General features: G+C 47.2%; 1 protein-coding gene across 1 annotated transcript; it reads right to left on the bottom strand.

Moving 5' to 3' along the window:
- Positions 1 to 482: 482 nt before the first annotated feature.
- On the bottom strand, positions 483 to 2,250 carry LOC125514197 (UDP-glycosyltransferase 72B1). The gene has a single exon (XM_048679479.2). It carries the CDS (start codon positions 2,074 to 2,076, stop codon positions 625 to 627), a length of 1,452 nt encoding a protein of 483 aa, XP_048535436.2. The 5' UTR covers positions 2,077 to 2,250; the 3' UTR covers positions 483 to 624.
- Between the last annotated feature and the right edge of the window lie 12,682 nt (positions 2,251 to 14,932).

The raw sequence follows: 14,932 nt of genomic DNA on the forward strand, positions 1-14,932 counted from the left end.
TGCTAGGAGAGCACATATAAATACAAAGGAAGTGGAGCACATCTTTTATAGGAGAATTTGGAGTCATGCTTGAAGAAAAGTAAAGTTTGTTGGGTGCATGAGCTAACTACAAACCCTAATTTAAGACCATATCTTCAAGTAAAAAAGGAATATATTAAATCTTAGTGTCCATGCATGCACTTTTATGAACTCGAAATTCGTAGATGCTTGGTCCAATTCAATGTGATCCACACTAGAGAAAGCACATGAGAGATATCTCATGAATGGGTGGCACCGATGAAGCAAGATAATCGAGTGGATGAAACAATGCTTTGTTGTTTGCACGGACGTTAATTCTCTCATGATATAGCATGTGGATTGTATAAAAACTAATGTCATAATGCTCACTTAGTTATCAGTACATATCAAAAAATGTTTCTAAGAAAAAAATCAATTGGTAACTAGACATTACAATGTAACAAAATATGTAACCAAATTCACAGTGAATAATAACATAATCATCATTGCATGCTTCGCATCCATTTCATCCAAAACACATTATGAGTTATGGCATAACATACAACACACAATTGGTCTCGTACATCAACCCTTTAACGACTCTGATGGCCTTGATAAATGGCATCATCATGCAAATGTACGCTCCTTCCACTTCGTCACCACCTCGGTAAGCGTCTTGTGTGACATGCCACCTGCCGCCAGTCCACTCCTTGCCGCCTTCTGGAGCTCTGTCACCTTTGTATGCATTGCATCCCCTTCTTCACTATTCATCATATCATTCACAACCTTCGTGATGTCTTTACCAAGAATCATCCCATCCGCTTCTCGAACCTTTGGTCTTAGTGCTACCTTGGTTTCTTCATGTAACATCACTGCATTCTGCCTCTGCTCGGCGTACAGAGGCCACGCGATCATCGGCACGCCATGCATCACGCTCTCTAGCATCGAGTTCCATCCACAATGCGTCAACATGGCTCCGGTGGCCCGGTGGCCGAGGACCCTGACTTGCGGGGTCCAGGATGGGACTACCAGGCCTACCTCCTTGGTCCTCTCCAGGAACCCAGATGGCAGGAACTTGAGTGGATAGTCCTTGCTCTTCGACCCGTCGTAGTAGTTGGCACCGGGGTCGACCCCACTGTCGGTGGGACTCCTCACGACCCACAAAAACCGTTGTCCGGAGAGCTCCAGCCCGCGCGCCAGCTCGTCCATCTGCGCCGCGGGCAGCGCACCTCCGCTGCCGAACGAGACGAACAACACGGACTTGTCGGGCTGTGTGTCGAGCCAGCTGATACAGCCGGTGGCATCGTCGTCGTCGCCGTCGTCAGGCTGCCGTATCACCGGCCCGACGGGGTACACCGGCGGGCGCCCCGGCTCGGGCTGCTGGAGGATCGCCGACGCGTTGGGCTCGATGGCGTCGAACGTGTTCACAAGTATGCCGTCCGCGTCGCGGTACCTCTCGCCGTGGTGCACCATCCAGCGGTAGGCGTCGCTGGTCCTGTCCTGGAGCGGTTGCAGGATGTCGGCGCCGGGCACGGCCACGCAGCCGGGCAGCCTGACGGGCTCCGTCTGATCACGGAACTCGCCGTCCAGCTCGGCGTCGAGGCGCGGGAGGTGGAGCATGAGGGAGAGCATCAGCAGGTTGGAGGGGAAGAAGAGGTACGCCGGCACGCCGGCGTCCCGCGCCGCCCGCAGCGTGTCGGCGCCGAAGAGGTCCGCCACGAAGGCGACGAGGCTGCCGTCCTTCCCGAGGCCCGCGAGGAGCGCGGCCAGCGCCGGCACGGAGCGCTGGGCCTCGACGGAGAGCAGCGTCTCGATGGCGGCGCCGGCGGCGACGAGGTCGTCGAGCGGGACGGCCGGGAGCGACGCGGAGCCGACGGCCGGCGGGAGGGACGCCAGGAACGCGCGCTGCGCCGTGGAGTCGGAGCTGGCGTAGGTGACGACGGTGGCCGTGAATCCGTGCTCAGCGTGCAGCCGCCGCGCCAGCTCCGCCACCGGCACCACGTGGCCCATGCCCGGCGACGAGAGCAGCGCGACGTGCGGCGCGCGCGCGGCGCCCCGGTCGTCGCTCTCGCCGGCCATCGCTGCCCGCCTTCGTGGCCGCACGTACGGTACGGAGAGACGAGTCGAGCGCTCGACCGATCAGTGGCTTATAAATTCGTGCGGACGTGGGAAACGAGGGAACGGATTGGCGCTATATGTAACGCCAGATCCGTCTGTGTCTGATTGATTGTCTCATGGCCGAACACGACTGTGGTTGCTCCGTCGCTGCCGGGCCGGAGAAAGCAATTGTTTATACTCCCTCCATTTCACAATGTAGTGCTTCCTCTATTTCCATGCTTCAATTTTGACTGTAAATTTAACTATTAAGACCGATTGCAGCGGGAGCAAAAATTATATGAGTGAATTCGCATTCGAAAAAAGTTTTCAATTATATAATTTTTTCTCCCGCCGTAGTTGGTCTCATTGGTTAAATTTATGATCAAAGTTAGACCTCGGGAAGCGCGGACGCATTATATTTTGAAATGGAGGGAGTAGTGGAGATCATAAAAAAGCTGGGGAAGGCTAGCTCAATTTTGTAGTAGTGCTACGATGGATTAGTGTGATATCAACCTCCCGTGGCTGAATATCAGCGGTCGCTTTAGCATTCTTATCCTCTTATCGTCAACAATATGGCATAATTCTTATGTAGTACTCCCGTCCGAAAATACTTATCATAGTAATGAATAAAAATAGATGTGTGTAAAAACTAAAATATATTTAGACACATCCATTTTTTCGACAAATATTTTCACATGGATGGAGTATAACGGTACAGATACAAAGAAGCATCATTCTAGACGGCTCCGGGTATAGATTGAAAGCTGTGGCTAGAGCAGGTAAACCCGTCTCAAGCCTCCTGTCACGAAAATGCTATCCAGATGAGTGCCTTAAACTGGCCTTAAATGTCTGAACTGACCAGCATCCCTTATATTCAGTTTAAATACGGGATGGATATGGCGCGTCCGTCACGTCGGACCCGGACTATGTTGGCCCACCGACCCCATACATATTCTTACTCATCCGCTCGCTGGACCAAACCCTAGGCATTTCACTCAACTCCTCTTCACTCCCCTCCGCCACCCGAGCTCACCTCCGGCGATCTACGACTTTCTCTGGCATGACGGGCAGCAACTGACTCCAACTAGTCCGGATCCGTCGACTGGGGTGTCATCCCATGCGGATTGGAGGAGGCAATAGCCGTCCGCATTGCACTCCGCTGTTCTCGGAAGGACAACGCCGAACCAACGATAGGATATGTTCGACGCGACTTCATAGCGTCGGTTCAACGTTCGCTCGGATCCTCTGAGGCTGAATCATCATGGTCCCGGTAGCCTTTAAATCACTCCTTTCCATCACCGGCCGGGGCGAAGTATGAGTCTCACCGGGACCGTTGTGCCCGCCGTGGGACCGTTGTGCCCGTGATAGTATTGAAGGTGCATTGATCTGCATATCTTTGGAATCAAGCGCATCAGATCGGATCTTGTCTCATGGCACAAGTAAATACCCATGCCCCGTATGTGGCCCTTGCAGTATTTGTGACTGAGCGAGCGTGGTGTTACTGCAGAATCTGTTAATTCGCCGGAACATCTCCTCTGTATTATACAGTACCACTATCTGCATGCCATTTGTTTAACAACACACGCAGCACACATTGGCCATATACAATTAGCGATGTGATGTTTTAAATTGCTAAAGGGAATCAAAATGGCTGGCTTTATATGCCCGTCGGCACCTACATGGCTACATGAGTGGCCGGCTTTACTTGATGCGCCATTTCCCCCTGATGCGCCTAACAGCTCTCCACTCCACTAGCACTAGGCCGTCGCATGCACCATCAGCGTCTCCCGTGCAACTGTGGCCTGACTGTGCCTTCTAGAACCTGCTACAGAAACGACGTCATGGTCTTGCAACGCTCACATCATCGTCTCGGGCTCCGCCCCCAGAATCCAGATAGATAGAGCAGAGAATATGCTACGGAACCGATAACTATTCTTGTGTTGATTGAAATGATGTACCGTATATAAGTGTTTCAGAGCGGATTGGAAAGGGACAGAAGTGCCCGCGTGTTTGACTTTGTGTCGCGTTCGATTGAAATACAAGATCGATCGGCTACGTATCCGTGCTAGCCAGTTGCACCCTCCGCTGACATAAGATGGTTGACCCAAGGAGTGTATAAGAGTAATATAATATGCAACGAATACGCAAAAGCTTTGAGTATCATTACATTGATAGGAGAAGAGAATAGTGATGGTTACAGGGGTAGCCTCGCAAGCACGTCCACAAGAGGCGTGAGCGAGAGCTACAAGGGCGCATACATAGAGGAGGAGGGATGCGCAAGCCTCACTACAGATACTACGTGGGCGGGAGCAGGTTGCTGAGCCCCTTGGCTCCGGCGGCGGCCCAGTTGCGGGCATCTTCCTTGATGTCGTTGACGAGGAGTGGGATCGAGGGGGTTGCTCCGTTGAAGACGCATGCGCTCCGCGCCTTCCAGATGCGCCAGGCGGTAAGTATGATTAGCAAAGCTAAGCCGCGGCGCAAGGATGTAGGCGCGTCCCGCACCGATTGGGAGAACCAGTCGCGGAAGTTCAGCCCGGGGCTTGGGAGCGGCATGTCGTTGATTCGGAACCAAGATAGAACCTCGCGCCATGTCTGTTTGGAGAAGACGCAGCCAGCGAGGAGGTGCGCCGTTGTCTCAGGTTCCTGGTTGCAGAGGAGGCACAACGGAGCGTGTGCGAGGCCACGACGAGCGAGCCGGTCGGCGGTCCAGCATCATCCTTGGAAAGCAAGCCAAAGGAAGATTTTGATGCGGAGGGGTGCCCAAGATTTCCACGTGAGTTTCCAGGAGGGCTCGATCGTGGAGCCGGCGAATGGGGCTTTGTAGCACGATTTAGCAGAGTACACACCGTTTGCTGTCCAGCGCTAGGTGAGGGAGTCCGGTCTGTCGGAGAGTGCGGCCTGCTAGAGCCGCGCCCAGAGGAGGACGTACCGCACCAGCGTCATGGGGGCTAGGTGGCCCTGCACGTCTTGGATCCAGGCACGGAAGGCCAAACCCGCGGCCACGGTGCGCGCCTTGCGAAGCCGGCGAGGAACGAGAGCATGAATAAGAGGGCCATCTCGGCGATGGAGAGTCCGTCGATCCAGTGGTCCTCCCAGAAGAGACAAGTGTTGCCGTCGCCGATCGTCCAGGTGGTGGAGGCCCGGAAGATGGCCTGGATGGCCGGGCTGCTAGGGATATGGAGATGTAGCCATGGACGGGAGTGGTCGGTCTTGTGGAGCCAAAGCCAGCGGGCTTGCAAGGCGTGGGCAGAGTGCTGTAAGTCTGGGATGCCGAGGCCGCCGAACGCCAGGGGCTGGCAAACTCTGGCCAGCTGACAAGGCAGTGTCCGCCGTTGGTGGTTGAGGGAGTCCTGGATTATGGGGTCCTCGGCTGTCCGGTCTATTCGATATGGGCCGGACTGATGGGCCATGAAGATAAAGCAGAAGACACTCCCCCGTGTCCGGTTAGGACTCCCGTATGCGTGGACAGCAAGTTTGGTGTCCGGATGTATCATTTTCTTCCTGTGTAAACCGACTCTGTACAACCCCAGGCCCCTTCGATGTGTATATAAACCGGAGGGTTTAGTCCGTAGAGGCTATCAAAATAATCATAGGCTAGACAACAAGGGTTTAACCACTATACACATCGAATATAATCAAGCAGGACGTAGGGTTTTAACTCCTTTAAGAGGGCCCGAACCTGGGTAAAACATTGTGTCCCTTGTTACTATCGATCCTTAGATACACAGCTTGGGACCTCCTACCCGAGATCTGCCGATTTTGACACCGACATTGGTGCTTTCATTGAGAGTTCTGTTGTGTTGTCAACAGAAGAATCGATGGCTCACCTCGTCATCGGCGAGGGTGCTGTCTCCGGGGAGACCTTCCTCCCGGGCCAGCTTTTCATGTTTGGCGGCTTCGTGCTACGTGCCGACTCGACCGGTCGCCTTGAGCAGGTCGACAGCTACGCTCCTGGTCACCAGATCGGGTTTGGAAGTTTGAACTACGTCGCTGATATCCGAGGAGAGCTGATCTTTGAGGGGTTCATGGCTTTGGCCGCTGCTCCCCGCCTGCATGAAGGAGGCCCTTCGGATCTACTCTCAGACCCCGTCCAGGGGTCGATGCTCGTGTCCGCCTTGGCCTTAGATCTGGGCCGGGCTACTTCGTCCGAAAACGGGAGGGTGAACCCCGCCGGACTCTGTCCCATCACGGAGCCTCTAGCCGGAGACCCGGAGGCAAACACGTCGTCGGCAGACCCAGAATCAAACGGGACTCTCCCCATCATCAGGAGGCCGCAACTCGCTTCTGGCACTAACTCCGAACTCTTGAAGTCTGCGTCCTTCGGGCTGGGTCTAGCGGTTATTGTCGAACCTAGTTCCGCAGATCCTCAAACACCTGTCCAACTCTCGCTCTTAAACGAGGCGCTGGACTTAATGCAATCCCTCGCCATCACAGAGGCGTCACCTCCGAAGTACGCCTAGTTAGAACTGGGGGCTGAGACTAGGGAATTTTACGTCCCACCCACCACCCACTTAATAGCCTCTGTCGAGGATTTAACTGACATGCTAGACTATGCTTCTGAAGACATTGATGGCATGGACGACGATGTCGAAGCCGAACCAGGTCCAAACCCGCCCATCACCGGGCGTTGGATGGCCACTTCTACTTACGATGTATACATGGTGGACACCCTTGAGAAGAAGGAGGACGATGGCACTCAGGATCCAGATGAGGATAAGCCCGTCAATGAACCACCAAAACGCCGGCGCCAGCGGCGCCGCTCACGATCATGTCGAGAAAGGGAGAGCAACACCGGCACCGGAGACAATGACACTCCGGATAATGCCAAAGACCCCACAAACCCCGCGGAGCCCGCGTTTGAGCAGGAGGATAGGGAAGAGGGTCAAGTTAGCCCCGAAGAACTCGCTGATCACGAAGATTTGGAAGATACTAACTACTTACTTGTCTCCAAAGAGGATGTCAGCCTCAGTGACAAAGATTTCATCGTCCTAGAGGAACCCCTCGAACAAGAATGCTTCAAGGGACAGCTCATCACAACCGCGCGAAGCCTGAAAAAGAATCTGCAGTGGATTAAAGCCGAACAGGACACACTCAATGACAGATGGACTAAGGTCCTAGCCACGGAAGAAGGATGTGGCTTTGAGCGCCCAACAAAAAGTTACCCAAAGCGCAGGTTGTTGCCACAATTCGATGACAAGGCCCTTGCACCAATACCGTCAAAATATAATCAAGTTGATCAACAGGGCCGACCACCATGTGGACGGGACAAAACGGCTAATTATGCCAAACGTCGGCCCGCGCCCCCTCACCATAGAGGCAAGGAGACAGCGGCTGTGGGCTACACATACGACCTACGTCAGGACCTGACCAATAGAGCCGGCGAGACTAGATCAATCTGTGGATCAAGAGGACGTGCACCCATGCGAGATGGCGGCTATCAAGCCTGGAATGACAGACATAATCAACTCCGGGGTCAGCAGCGAACATAGATGTCGTTCGAACTCCGTCGCGATGTCGCCCGATACAGAGGCGCCGCACACCCCATGTGCTTTACTGATGAGGTAATGCAGCACCAATTTCTGGAAGGGTTCAAACCCGTGATCATCGAGCAATACAATGGAACGACGGATCCTGCGTATGGATTGAGGATTTTCTTCTCCACATTCACATGGCTTGCGGAGATGATCTCCACGCCATTAAATACCTCCCTCTAAAGATGAAAGGACCAACACAACACAGGTTGAATAGTCTTCCAGAGAACTCCATTGGAAGTTGGGAAGACATAGAGGCTTTTCGGGCCAACTTTCAAGGCACTTATGTCCGGCCACCGGATGTTGACGACCTGAGTCACATAATTCAGCAACCTGGAGAGTCAGCTCACAAACTTTGGAATCGGTTCTTAATTAAAAAGAATCAAATCATGAACTGTCCGAACACCGAAGCCTTAGCGGCATTTAAGCATAGCGTCCGTGACGAATGGCTTGCCCGACACCTTGATGTCGCTTGAAGCTACGTCGGTATTTCCCCAAAGAGGAAGGGATGATGCAGCACATCGGCGGTAGGTATTTCCCTCAGATATGAAACGAAGGTTATCGAACCAGTAGGAGAACCAAGCAACACAATGTAAACAGCCCCTGCACATAGATAACAAATCCTCGCAACCCGACGTGTTAAAGGGGTTGTCAATCCCTTTCGGGTAACGGTGCTAGAAATTGGTGCGTGACGAGAGAAAGTTGTAATAGATTAAATAAATAGATCGCAAATAAAATAAAGTGCAGCAAAGTATTTTTGGGTTTTTTGATTAATAGATCTGAAAATAAATGCAAGAGAAAAGTAGATCGCAAAGACAAATATATGAGAAAGAAGATCCGAGGGACGTAGGTTTCACTAGTGGCTTCTCTCGAGAAAAATAGCAAACGGTGGGTAAACAAATTACTGTTGGGAAATTGATAGAACCTCAAATAATTATGACGATATCCAGGCAATGATCATTATATAGGCATCACGTCCAAGATTAGTAGACTGACTCCTTCCTGCATCTACTACTATTACTCCACACATCGACCGCTATCCAGCATGCATCCAATGTATTAAGTTCATGGAAAAACGGAGTAATGCAATAAGACGATGACATGATGTAGACAAGATCTATCTATGTAGAGATAGACCCCATCATTTTATCCTTAGTAGCAACGATACATATGTGTCGTTTCCCTTTCTGTCACTGGGATCAAGCACCGTAAGATCGAACCCACTACAAAGCACCTCTTCCCATTGCAAGATAAATAGATCAAGTTGGCCAAACAAAACCCAAATATCGGAGAATAAATACGAGGCTATAAGCAATCATGCATATAAGAGATCAAAGAAACTCAAATAACTTTCATGGATATAAAAAGATAGATCTGATCATAAACTCAAAGTTCATCGATCCCAACAAACACACCGCAAAAGAGTTCCATCATATGGATCTCCAGGAGACCATTGTATTGACAATCAAGAGAGAGAGAGAGATGAAGCCATCTAGCTACTAACTATGGACCCGAATGTCTACAAAGAACTACTCACGCATCATCGTAGAGGCACCAATGGAGGTGGTGAACCCCATCCGAGATGGTGTCTAGATTGGATCTAGTGGTTCTTGACTCTGCGACGGCTGGATGAATATTTCGTCGATTCCCCTAGGGTTCTGGGATTTTTTGGGTATTTATAGAGCAAAGAGGCGGTCTGGGGGCACCCGAGGTGCAATCAGGGCCCAACATGTTCCTTGTGGTCCATAAAAAATCTCCGTAAAGTTTCGTGGCATTTGGACTCCGTCTGATATTGATTTTCTACGATGTAAAAAACACGAAAAAACAGGAACTTGCACTTGGCATTATGTCAATAGGTTAGTACCAAAAATGATATAAAATGATTATAAAATGATTATAAAACATCCAAGATTGATAATATAACAGCATGGAACAATAAAAAATTGTAGATACATTGGAGACGTATTAGCATCCCCAAGCTTAACTCCTACTCGTCCTCGAGTAGGTAAGTGATAAAAACAGAAATTTTGATGAGGAATGCTGCCTATCATGTCATATCATATTATTTTCTTTATAGCATGGATAATTGAACTTTTAGTTGTTCAAAGCAATGGTCTAGTTTTGACATGATAATTTAGATACTCAAGCATATCAACAAGTAACCATGTCTTTCAAAATATCAATGCTAAAATAAGTTATCCCTAGCCCATCATACTCAAACATTGATCCATTCATGAAACACATTCGAATATTAGCTACACCCAATGCTTAAGTACGATCATATTGCCTCCTAGTTGGTGCTTTTATAAGAGAATATGGAGACTCGAAATAAAAATTGCATAAAGTAAAAGAAAGGCCCTCCGCAGAGGGAAGTAGGGAGTTGTAGAGGTGCCAGAGCTCAAAGCGAAAAACTTAGAGATTAAAAACATTTTGGGAGGTGTATCCTTCCCACCACCGAAAACGACTTAGAGTTCCAAATACTTTCCATGCATAGATATATCATAGGTGGTTCCCAAACAGAAAATGAAGTTTATTCCTTTTTCCACCATAACTTTCACTTTCCATGGCTAACTGTATCCACGGGTTCCCTCCATACCAACACTTTCCAAGGAATTTGTTATTTGACAACATATAGTAAATTCATTTTTGCATTTCGGGACTGGGCATCCCTAATACCTTTGCCTTACTCTCGTGCAATGACAAGTGAATAAACACTCATATCGAGAATAACATCATCTAGCATGGAAAATATTAGCCACCCCTCACCGCTCCGCGAGCAAAACAAACACACAAAAGAGAAGTTCATTTTGAAAATTAGAGATGGCACATGCAAATTTGCTTAGAACGGCAAAGAATACCGCATATAGGTAGATATAGTGGACTCATGTGGCAAAACTGGGTTAAAGGATTTTGGATGCACAAGTAGTGATAATACTTAGTGCAAAATGAAGTCTAGCAAAAGATTGGGAAGTTACCAACTAAGAAACGAATAATCTCATAAGCAAGCATTAAGCATAAATAACATCGAATAATGCACCATAAGTAGGATATAATTTCATTGCATGACTATTGACTTCCGTACTTGCATAGGGAATCACAAACCTTAGCACCAATATTCTTACTAAAGCATAATTACTCATCAAGATGGCTCACATATCACATCATCATATCTCAAAACTATTACTAAGAATCAAGTTTATTTTGTCCAATGATCTTCATGGAAGTTTTTATTATATCCTTCTTGGATATCTATCACTTTGGGACTAATTTTCATGTATTGCTTTTGACAAGCTCCAACAAATATAAGTGAAGATCATGAGCATAATAAATTTTTCTTTCCCTCAAATTAATTTAAGTGAAGTAAGAGAGGATTTCTTGAAAATTTTACTAACTCTCAAATAAATCTAAGTGAAGAAAGAGAAAATTTCTTCAAAAATACTAAAGCACACCGTGCTCAAAAATATACAAGTGAAGCACTAGAGCAAGTCCATTGCTCATAAAAATTTAAGTGAAGCATAGAGAGCAATTCTAACAAGTCATGTAATAATTTTTGGCTCTCTCAAAGAGGTGTGTCCAACAAGGATTGATAACTTAAAACACAAAATAAAACAAGCAATGACTCATATCATACAAGACGCTCCAAGCAAAACACATATCATGTGATGAATAAAAATATAGTTTCGAGTAAAATACCGATGATCGTTGGAAGAAAGCGGGGATGCCACTCGGGGGCATCCCCAAGCTTAGTTGGTTGCTCATTTTTGGATAACAGTTTGGGATGCCGGGGCATCCCCAAGCTTAGGCTCTTCCATCCTTCCTTCATACATCGTAAGATAACCCAAAACTTGAAAACTTCAATCACACAAAACTCAACAAAACCTTCGTGAGATCCGTTAGTATAAGAATAATAAATCACTACTATAAGTACTGTATCATACCAATTCATATTTTGTTTTTGTATTATATCTACTGTATTCCAAATTTTCTATGGCAAAAACGCATCAAAGAAAACCATAGAGCCATCAAAATAAGCACACAATACAAAGAAAACAGAATCTGTCAAAACAGAACAGTCTGTAGCAATCTGACTATTTCAAATAATTCTGTAACTCTAAAAATTCTGAAAAATTAGGACGACCTGAGAAATTTGTATATTGATCTAATGCAACCGGAATGGGTATTTTATCGCTCTCTGGTAAAAATTGAAAATTAATTTCGTGAGCGTAGAAGTTTCTGTTTTTTCAGTAAGATCAAACAACCATCACCCAAGAAGATCGTAAAGGGTTTACTTGACTCAAACACTAATTAAAACATAAAAAACACAATAATAACAGTAGCATAATTGTGCTAACACACAAGAAAAGAAAGCAAAAAGAAAAAATAAATTTTATTCATTGGGTTGCCTCCAACAAGCGCTATAGTTTCACGCCCATAGCTAGGCATAAAGCAAGGATCTAAGTTTTGTCTTCCGAAGTTTTGGCAACTTTTGTAAGGGTTTTTTCAAACCCGGGAGGCTCTCTGCGCTTCCTAAATTCTCCGGAAAAGAAACCATCTTAAGATCCAAAAATATCCAATCACTTATTACAAAGAGTAATCAGGGCATTCATGCGATTGATACTACCATTGAGGTGTTTGAGGGGTTCATTATATTTTTGTATTTCAACCATATGATTATGCAAATCACCAAGTTTGTCCAACATTTGAGCTCCCTCGGGGGTAAAAGGAAACCCCTTCTTTTGAGGTGGAATTCCCAAAATTCCCTCTAAGATTTCATAGGCAGCATTGGCATCAAGATCAATGAAGTTTCCTTTAGCGGCAAAATCAAGAAGTTGTCTATGATGCAAAGCCAATCCTATGTAAAAATTTCAAAGCAAAACTTTAGCATCCCCCTTTAAGTTGGAAATACGATACGATTCCATAAGCCTATTCTAGGCATCTTTCAAATTTTCTCCTTGTCCTTGCTTGAAGTAAAGGACTTCAAAATCTGGTGACAAAGGAGTAGTAGGGACGCTAGCCATCGAGACTAGAGAGCAAGAGAACAGCAAACGAAAAAGAGAGGCGAATAAAACGGCAAATTTTTGTGAAGTGGGGGAGAGGAAAACGAGAGGCAAATGGCAAATAATGTAAATTGCGAGAAGATGAGATTTGTGATTAGGAATCTGGTATATGTTGAAGATTCTCCCCAGCAATGGCGCCAGAAATTTCTTTTGATGTCGCTTGAAGCTACGTCGGTATTTCCCCAAAGGGGAAGGGATGATGCATCATAGCGGCGGTAGGTATTTCCCTCAGATATGAAACCAAGGTTATCGAACTAGTAGGAGAACCAAGCAACACAACGTAAACAACCCCTGCACACAGATAACAAATCCTCGCAACCCGACGTGTCAAAGGGGTTGTCAATCCCTTCCGGGTAACAGTGCCAAAAATTGGTGCGTGACGGGAGAAAGTTGTAATAGATTAAATAAGTAGATCACAAATAAAATAAAGTGCAGCAAAGTATTTTTGGGTTTTTGGATTAATAGATCTGAAAATAAATGCAAGAGAAAAGTAGATCGCAAAGGCAAATATATGAGAAAGAAGACCCGGGGGCCGTAGGTTTCACTAGTGGCTTCTCTCTCGAAAAATAGCAAACGGTGGGTAAACAAATTACTGTTGGGCAATTGATAGAACCTCAAATAATTATGATGATATCCAGGCAATGATCATTATATAGGCATCACGTCCAAGATTAGTAGACCGACTCTTGCCTGCATCTACTACTATTACTCCACACATCGACCTCAATCCAGCATGCATCTAGTGTATTAAGTTCATGGAGAAACGGAGTAATGCAATAAGAATGATGACATGATGTAGACAAGATCTATCTATGTAGAGATAGACCCCATCGTTTTATCCTTAGTAGCAATGATACATACATGTCGTTTCCCTTTCTGTCACTGGGATCAAGCACCGTAAGATCGAACCCACTACAAAGCACCTCTTCCATTGCAAGATAAATAGATCAAGTTGGCCAAACAAAACCCAAATATCAGAGAAGAAATATGAGGCTATAAGCAATCATGCATATAAGAGATCAAAGAAACTCAAATAACTTTCATGGATATAAAAAGATAGATCTGATCATAAACTCAAAGTCCATCGATCCCAACAAACACACCGCAAACGAGTTACATCATATGGATCTCCAAGAGACCATTGTATTGAGAATCAAGAGAAAGAGAGATGAAGCCATCTAGCTACTAACTACGGACCCGAAGGTCTAGAAAGAACTACTCACGCATCATCGGAGAGGCACTAATGGAGGTGGTGAACCCCATCCGAGATGGTGTCTAGATTGGATCTGGTGGTTCTGGACTCTGCGGCAGCTGGATGAATATTTCATCGAGGCCCAGGCGCGCCCTGGTGGGTTGTCCCCTCCTCGGGACTCCCCCAGGTGCAACCAAGGCCCAACATGTTCCTTATGGCCCATAAAAATCTCCGTAAAGTTTCGTGGCATTTGGACTCCGTCTGATATTGATTTTCTGCGATGTAAAAAACACGGAAAAAATAGGAACTGGCACTTGGCACTATGTCAATAGGTTAGTACCAGAAAATGATATAAAATGACTATAAATTGATTATGAAACATCCAAGATTGATAATATAATAGCATGGAACAATCAAAAATTATAGATACGTTGGAGACGTATCACACCTCGGTCAGGAAAAGCCGAAGACTATGGCGGCTCTTCCGCACTTATGACCCGCTTCTGTGTGGGCGAAGATAGCTGGTTGGCTCGTAGAAGCAACATTACCAGCAACCCCGATACTTCTGAGGCCAGGGACGGCAACGGCAGGCCACGAGGCAACAAAAACAAGTGTGGGAGCAATAACGAAGATACAGAGGACACGACAATAAACGCTGGATTCAGTGGCTCCAAACCCGGTCAGCGGAAGAAGCCATTCAAAGGCAATAGGGATGGTCCATCCAACTTGGACAAAATACTATAGAGACCTTGCCAGATTCATGGCACCCCTGACAAGCCCGCCAACCTCACCAACAGAAACTGTTGGGTTTTCAAGCAGGCCGGTAAGTTAAATGCCGAGCATAAGGGGAAAGGACCTCAAAGCAAGGAGGATGACGAACCTCGCCCACCGGACACTGGGGGACAGAAACAATTCCCCCTGAAAGTGAAAACAATGACATGATTTATGCCACTCACATTCCCAAGAGGGAGCGCAAACGCGCATTATGGGATGTCTACGCCGTAGAGCCTGTCGCCCCAAAATTTAATCCATGGCCGGCTTGTCCGATCACCTTTGAT

This window comes from Triticum urartu, chromosome 6A, assembly GCF_056163025.1.
Source record: "Triticum urartu cultivar PI428250 chromosome 6A, HENAU_Tu73, whole genome shotgun sequence".
Taxonomy (NCBI): domain Eukaryota; kingdom Viridiplantae; phylum Streptophyta; class Magnoliopsida; order Poales; family Poaceae; genus Triticum; species Triticum urartu.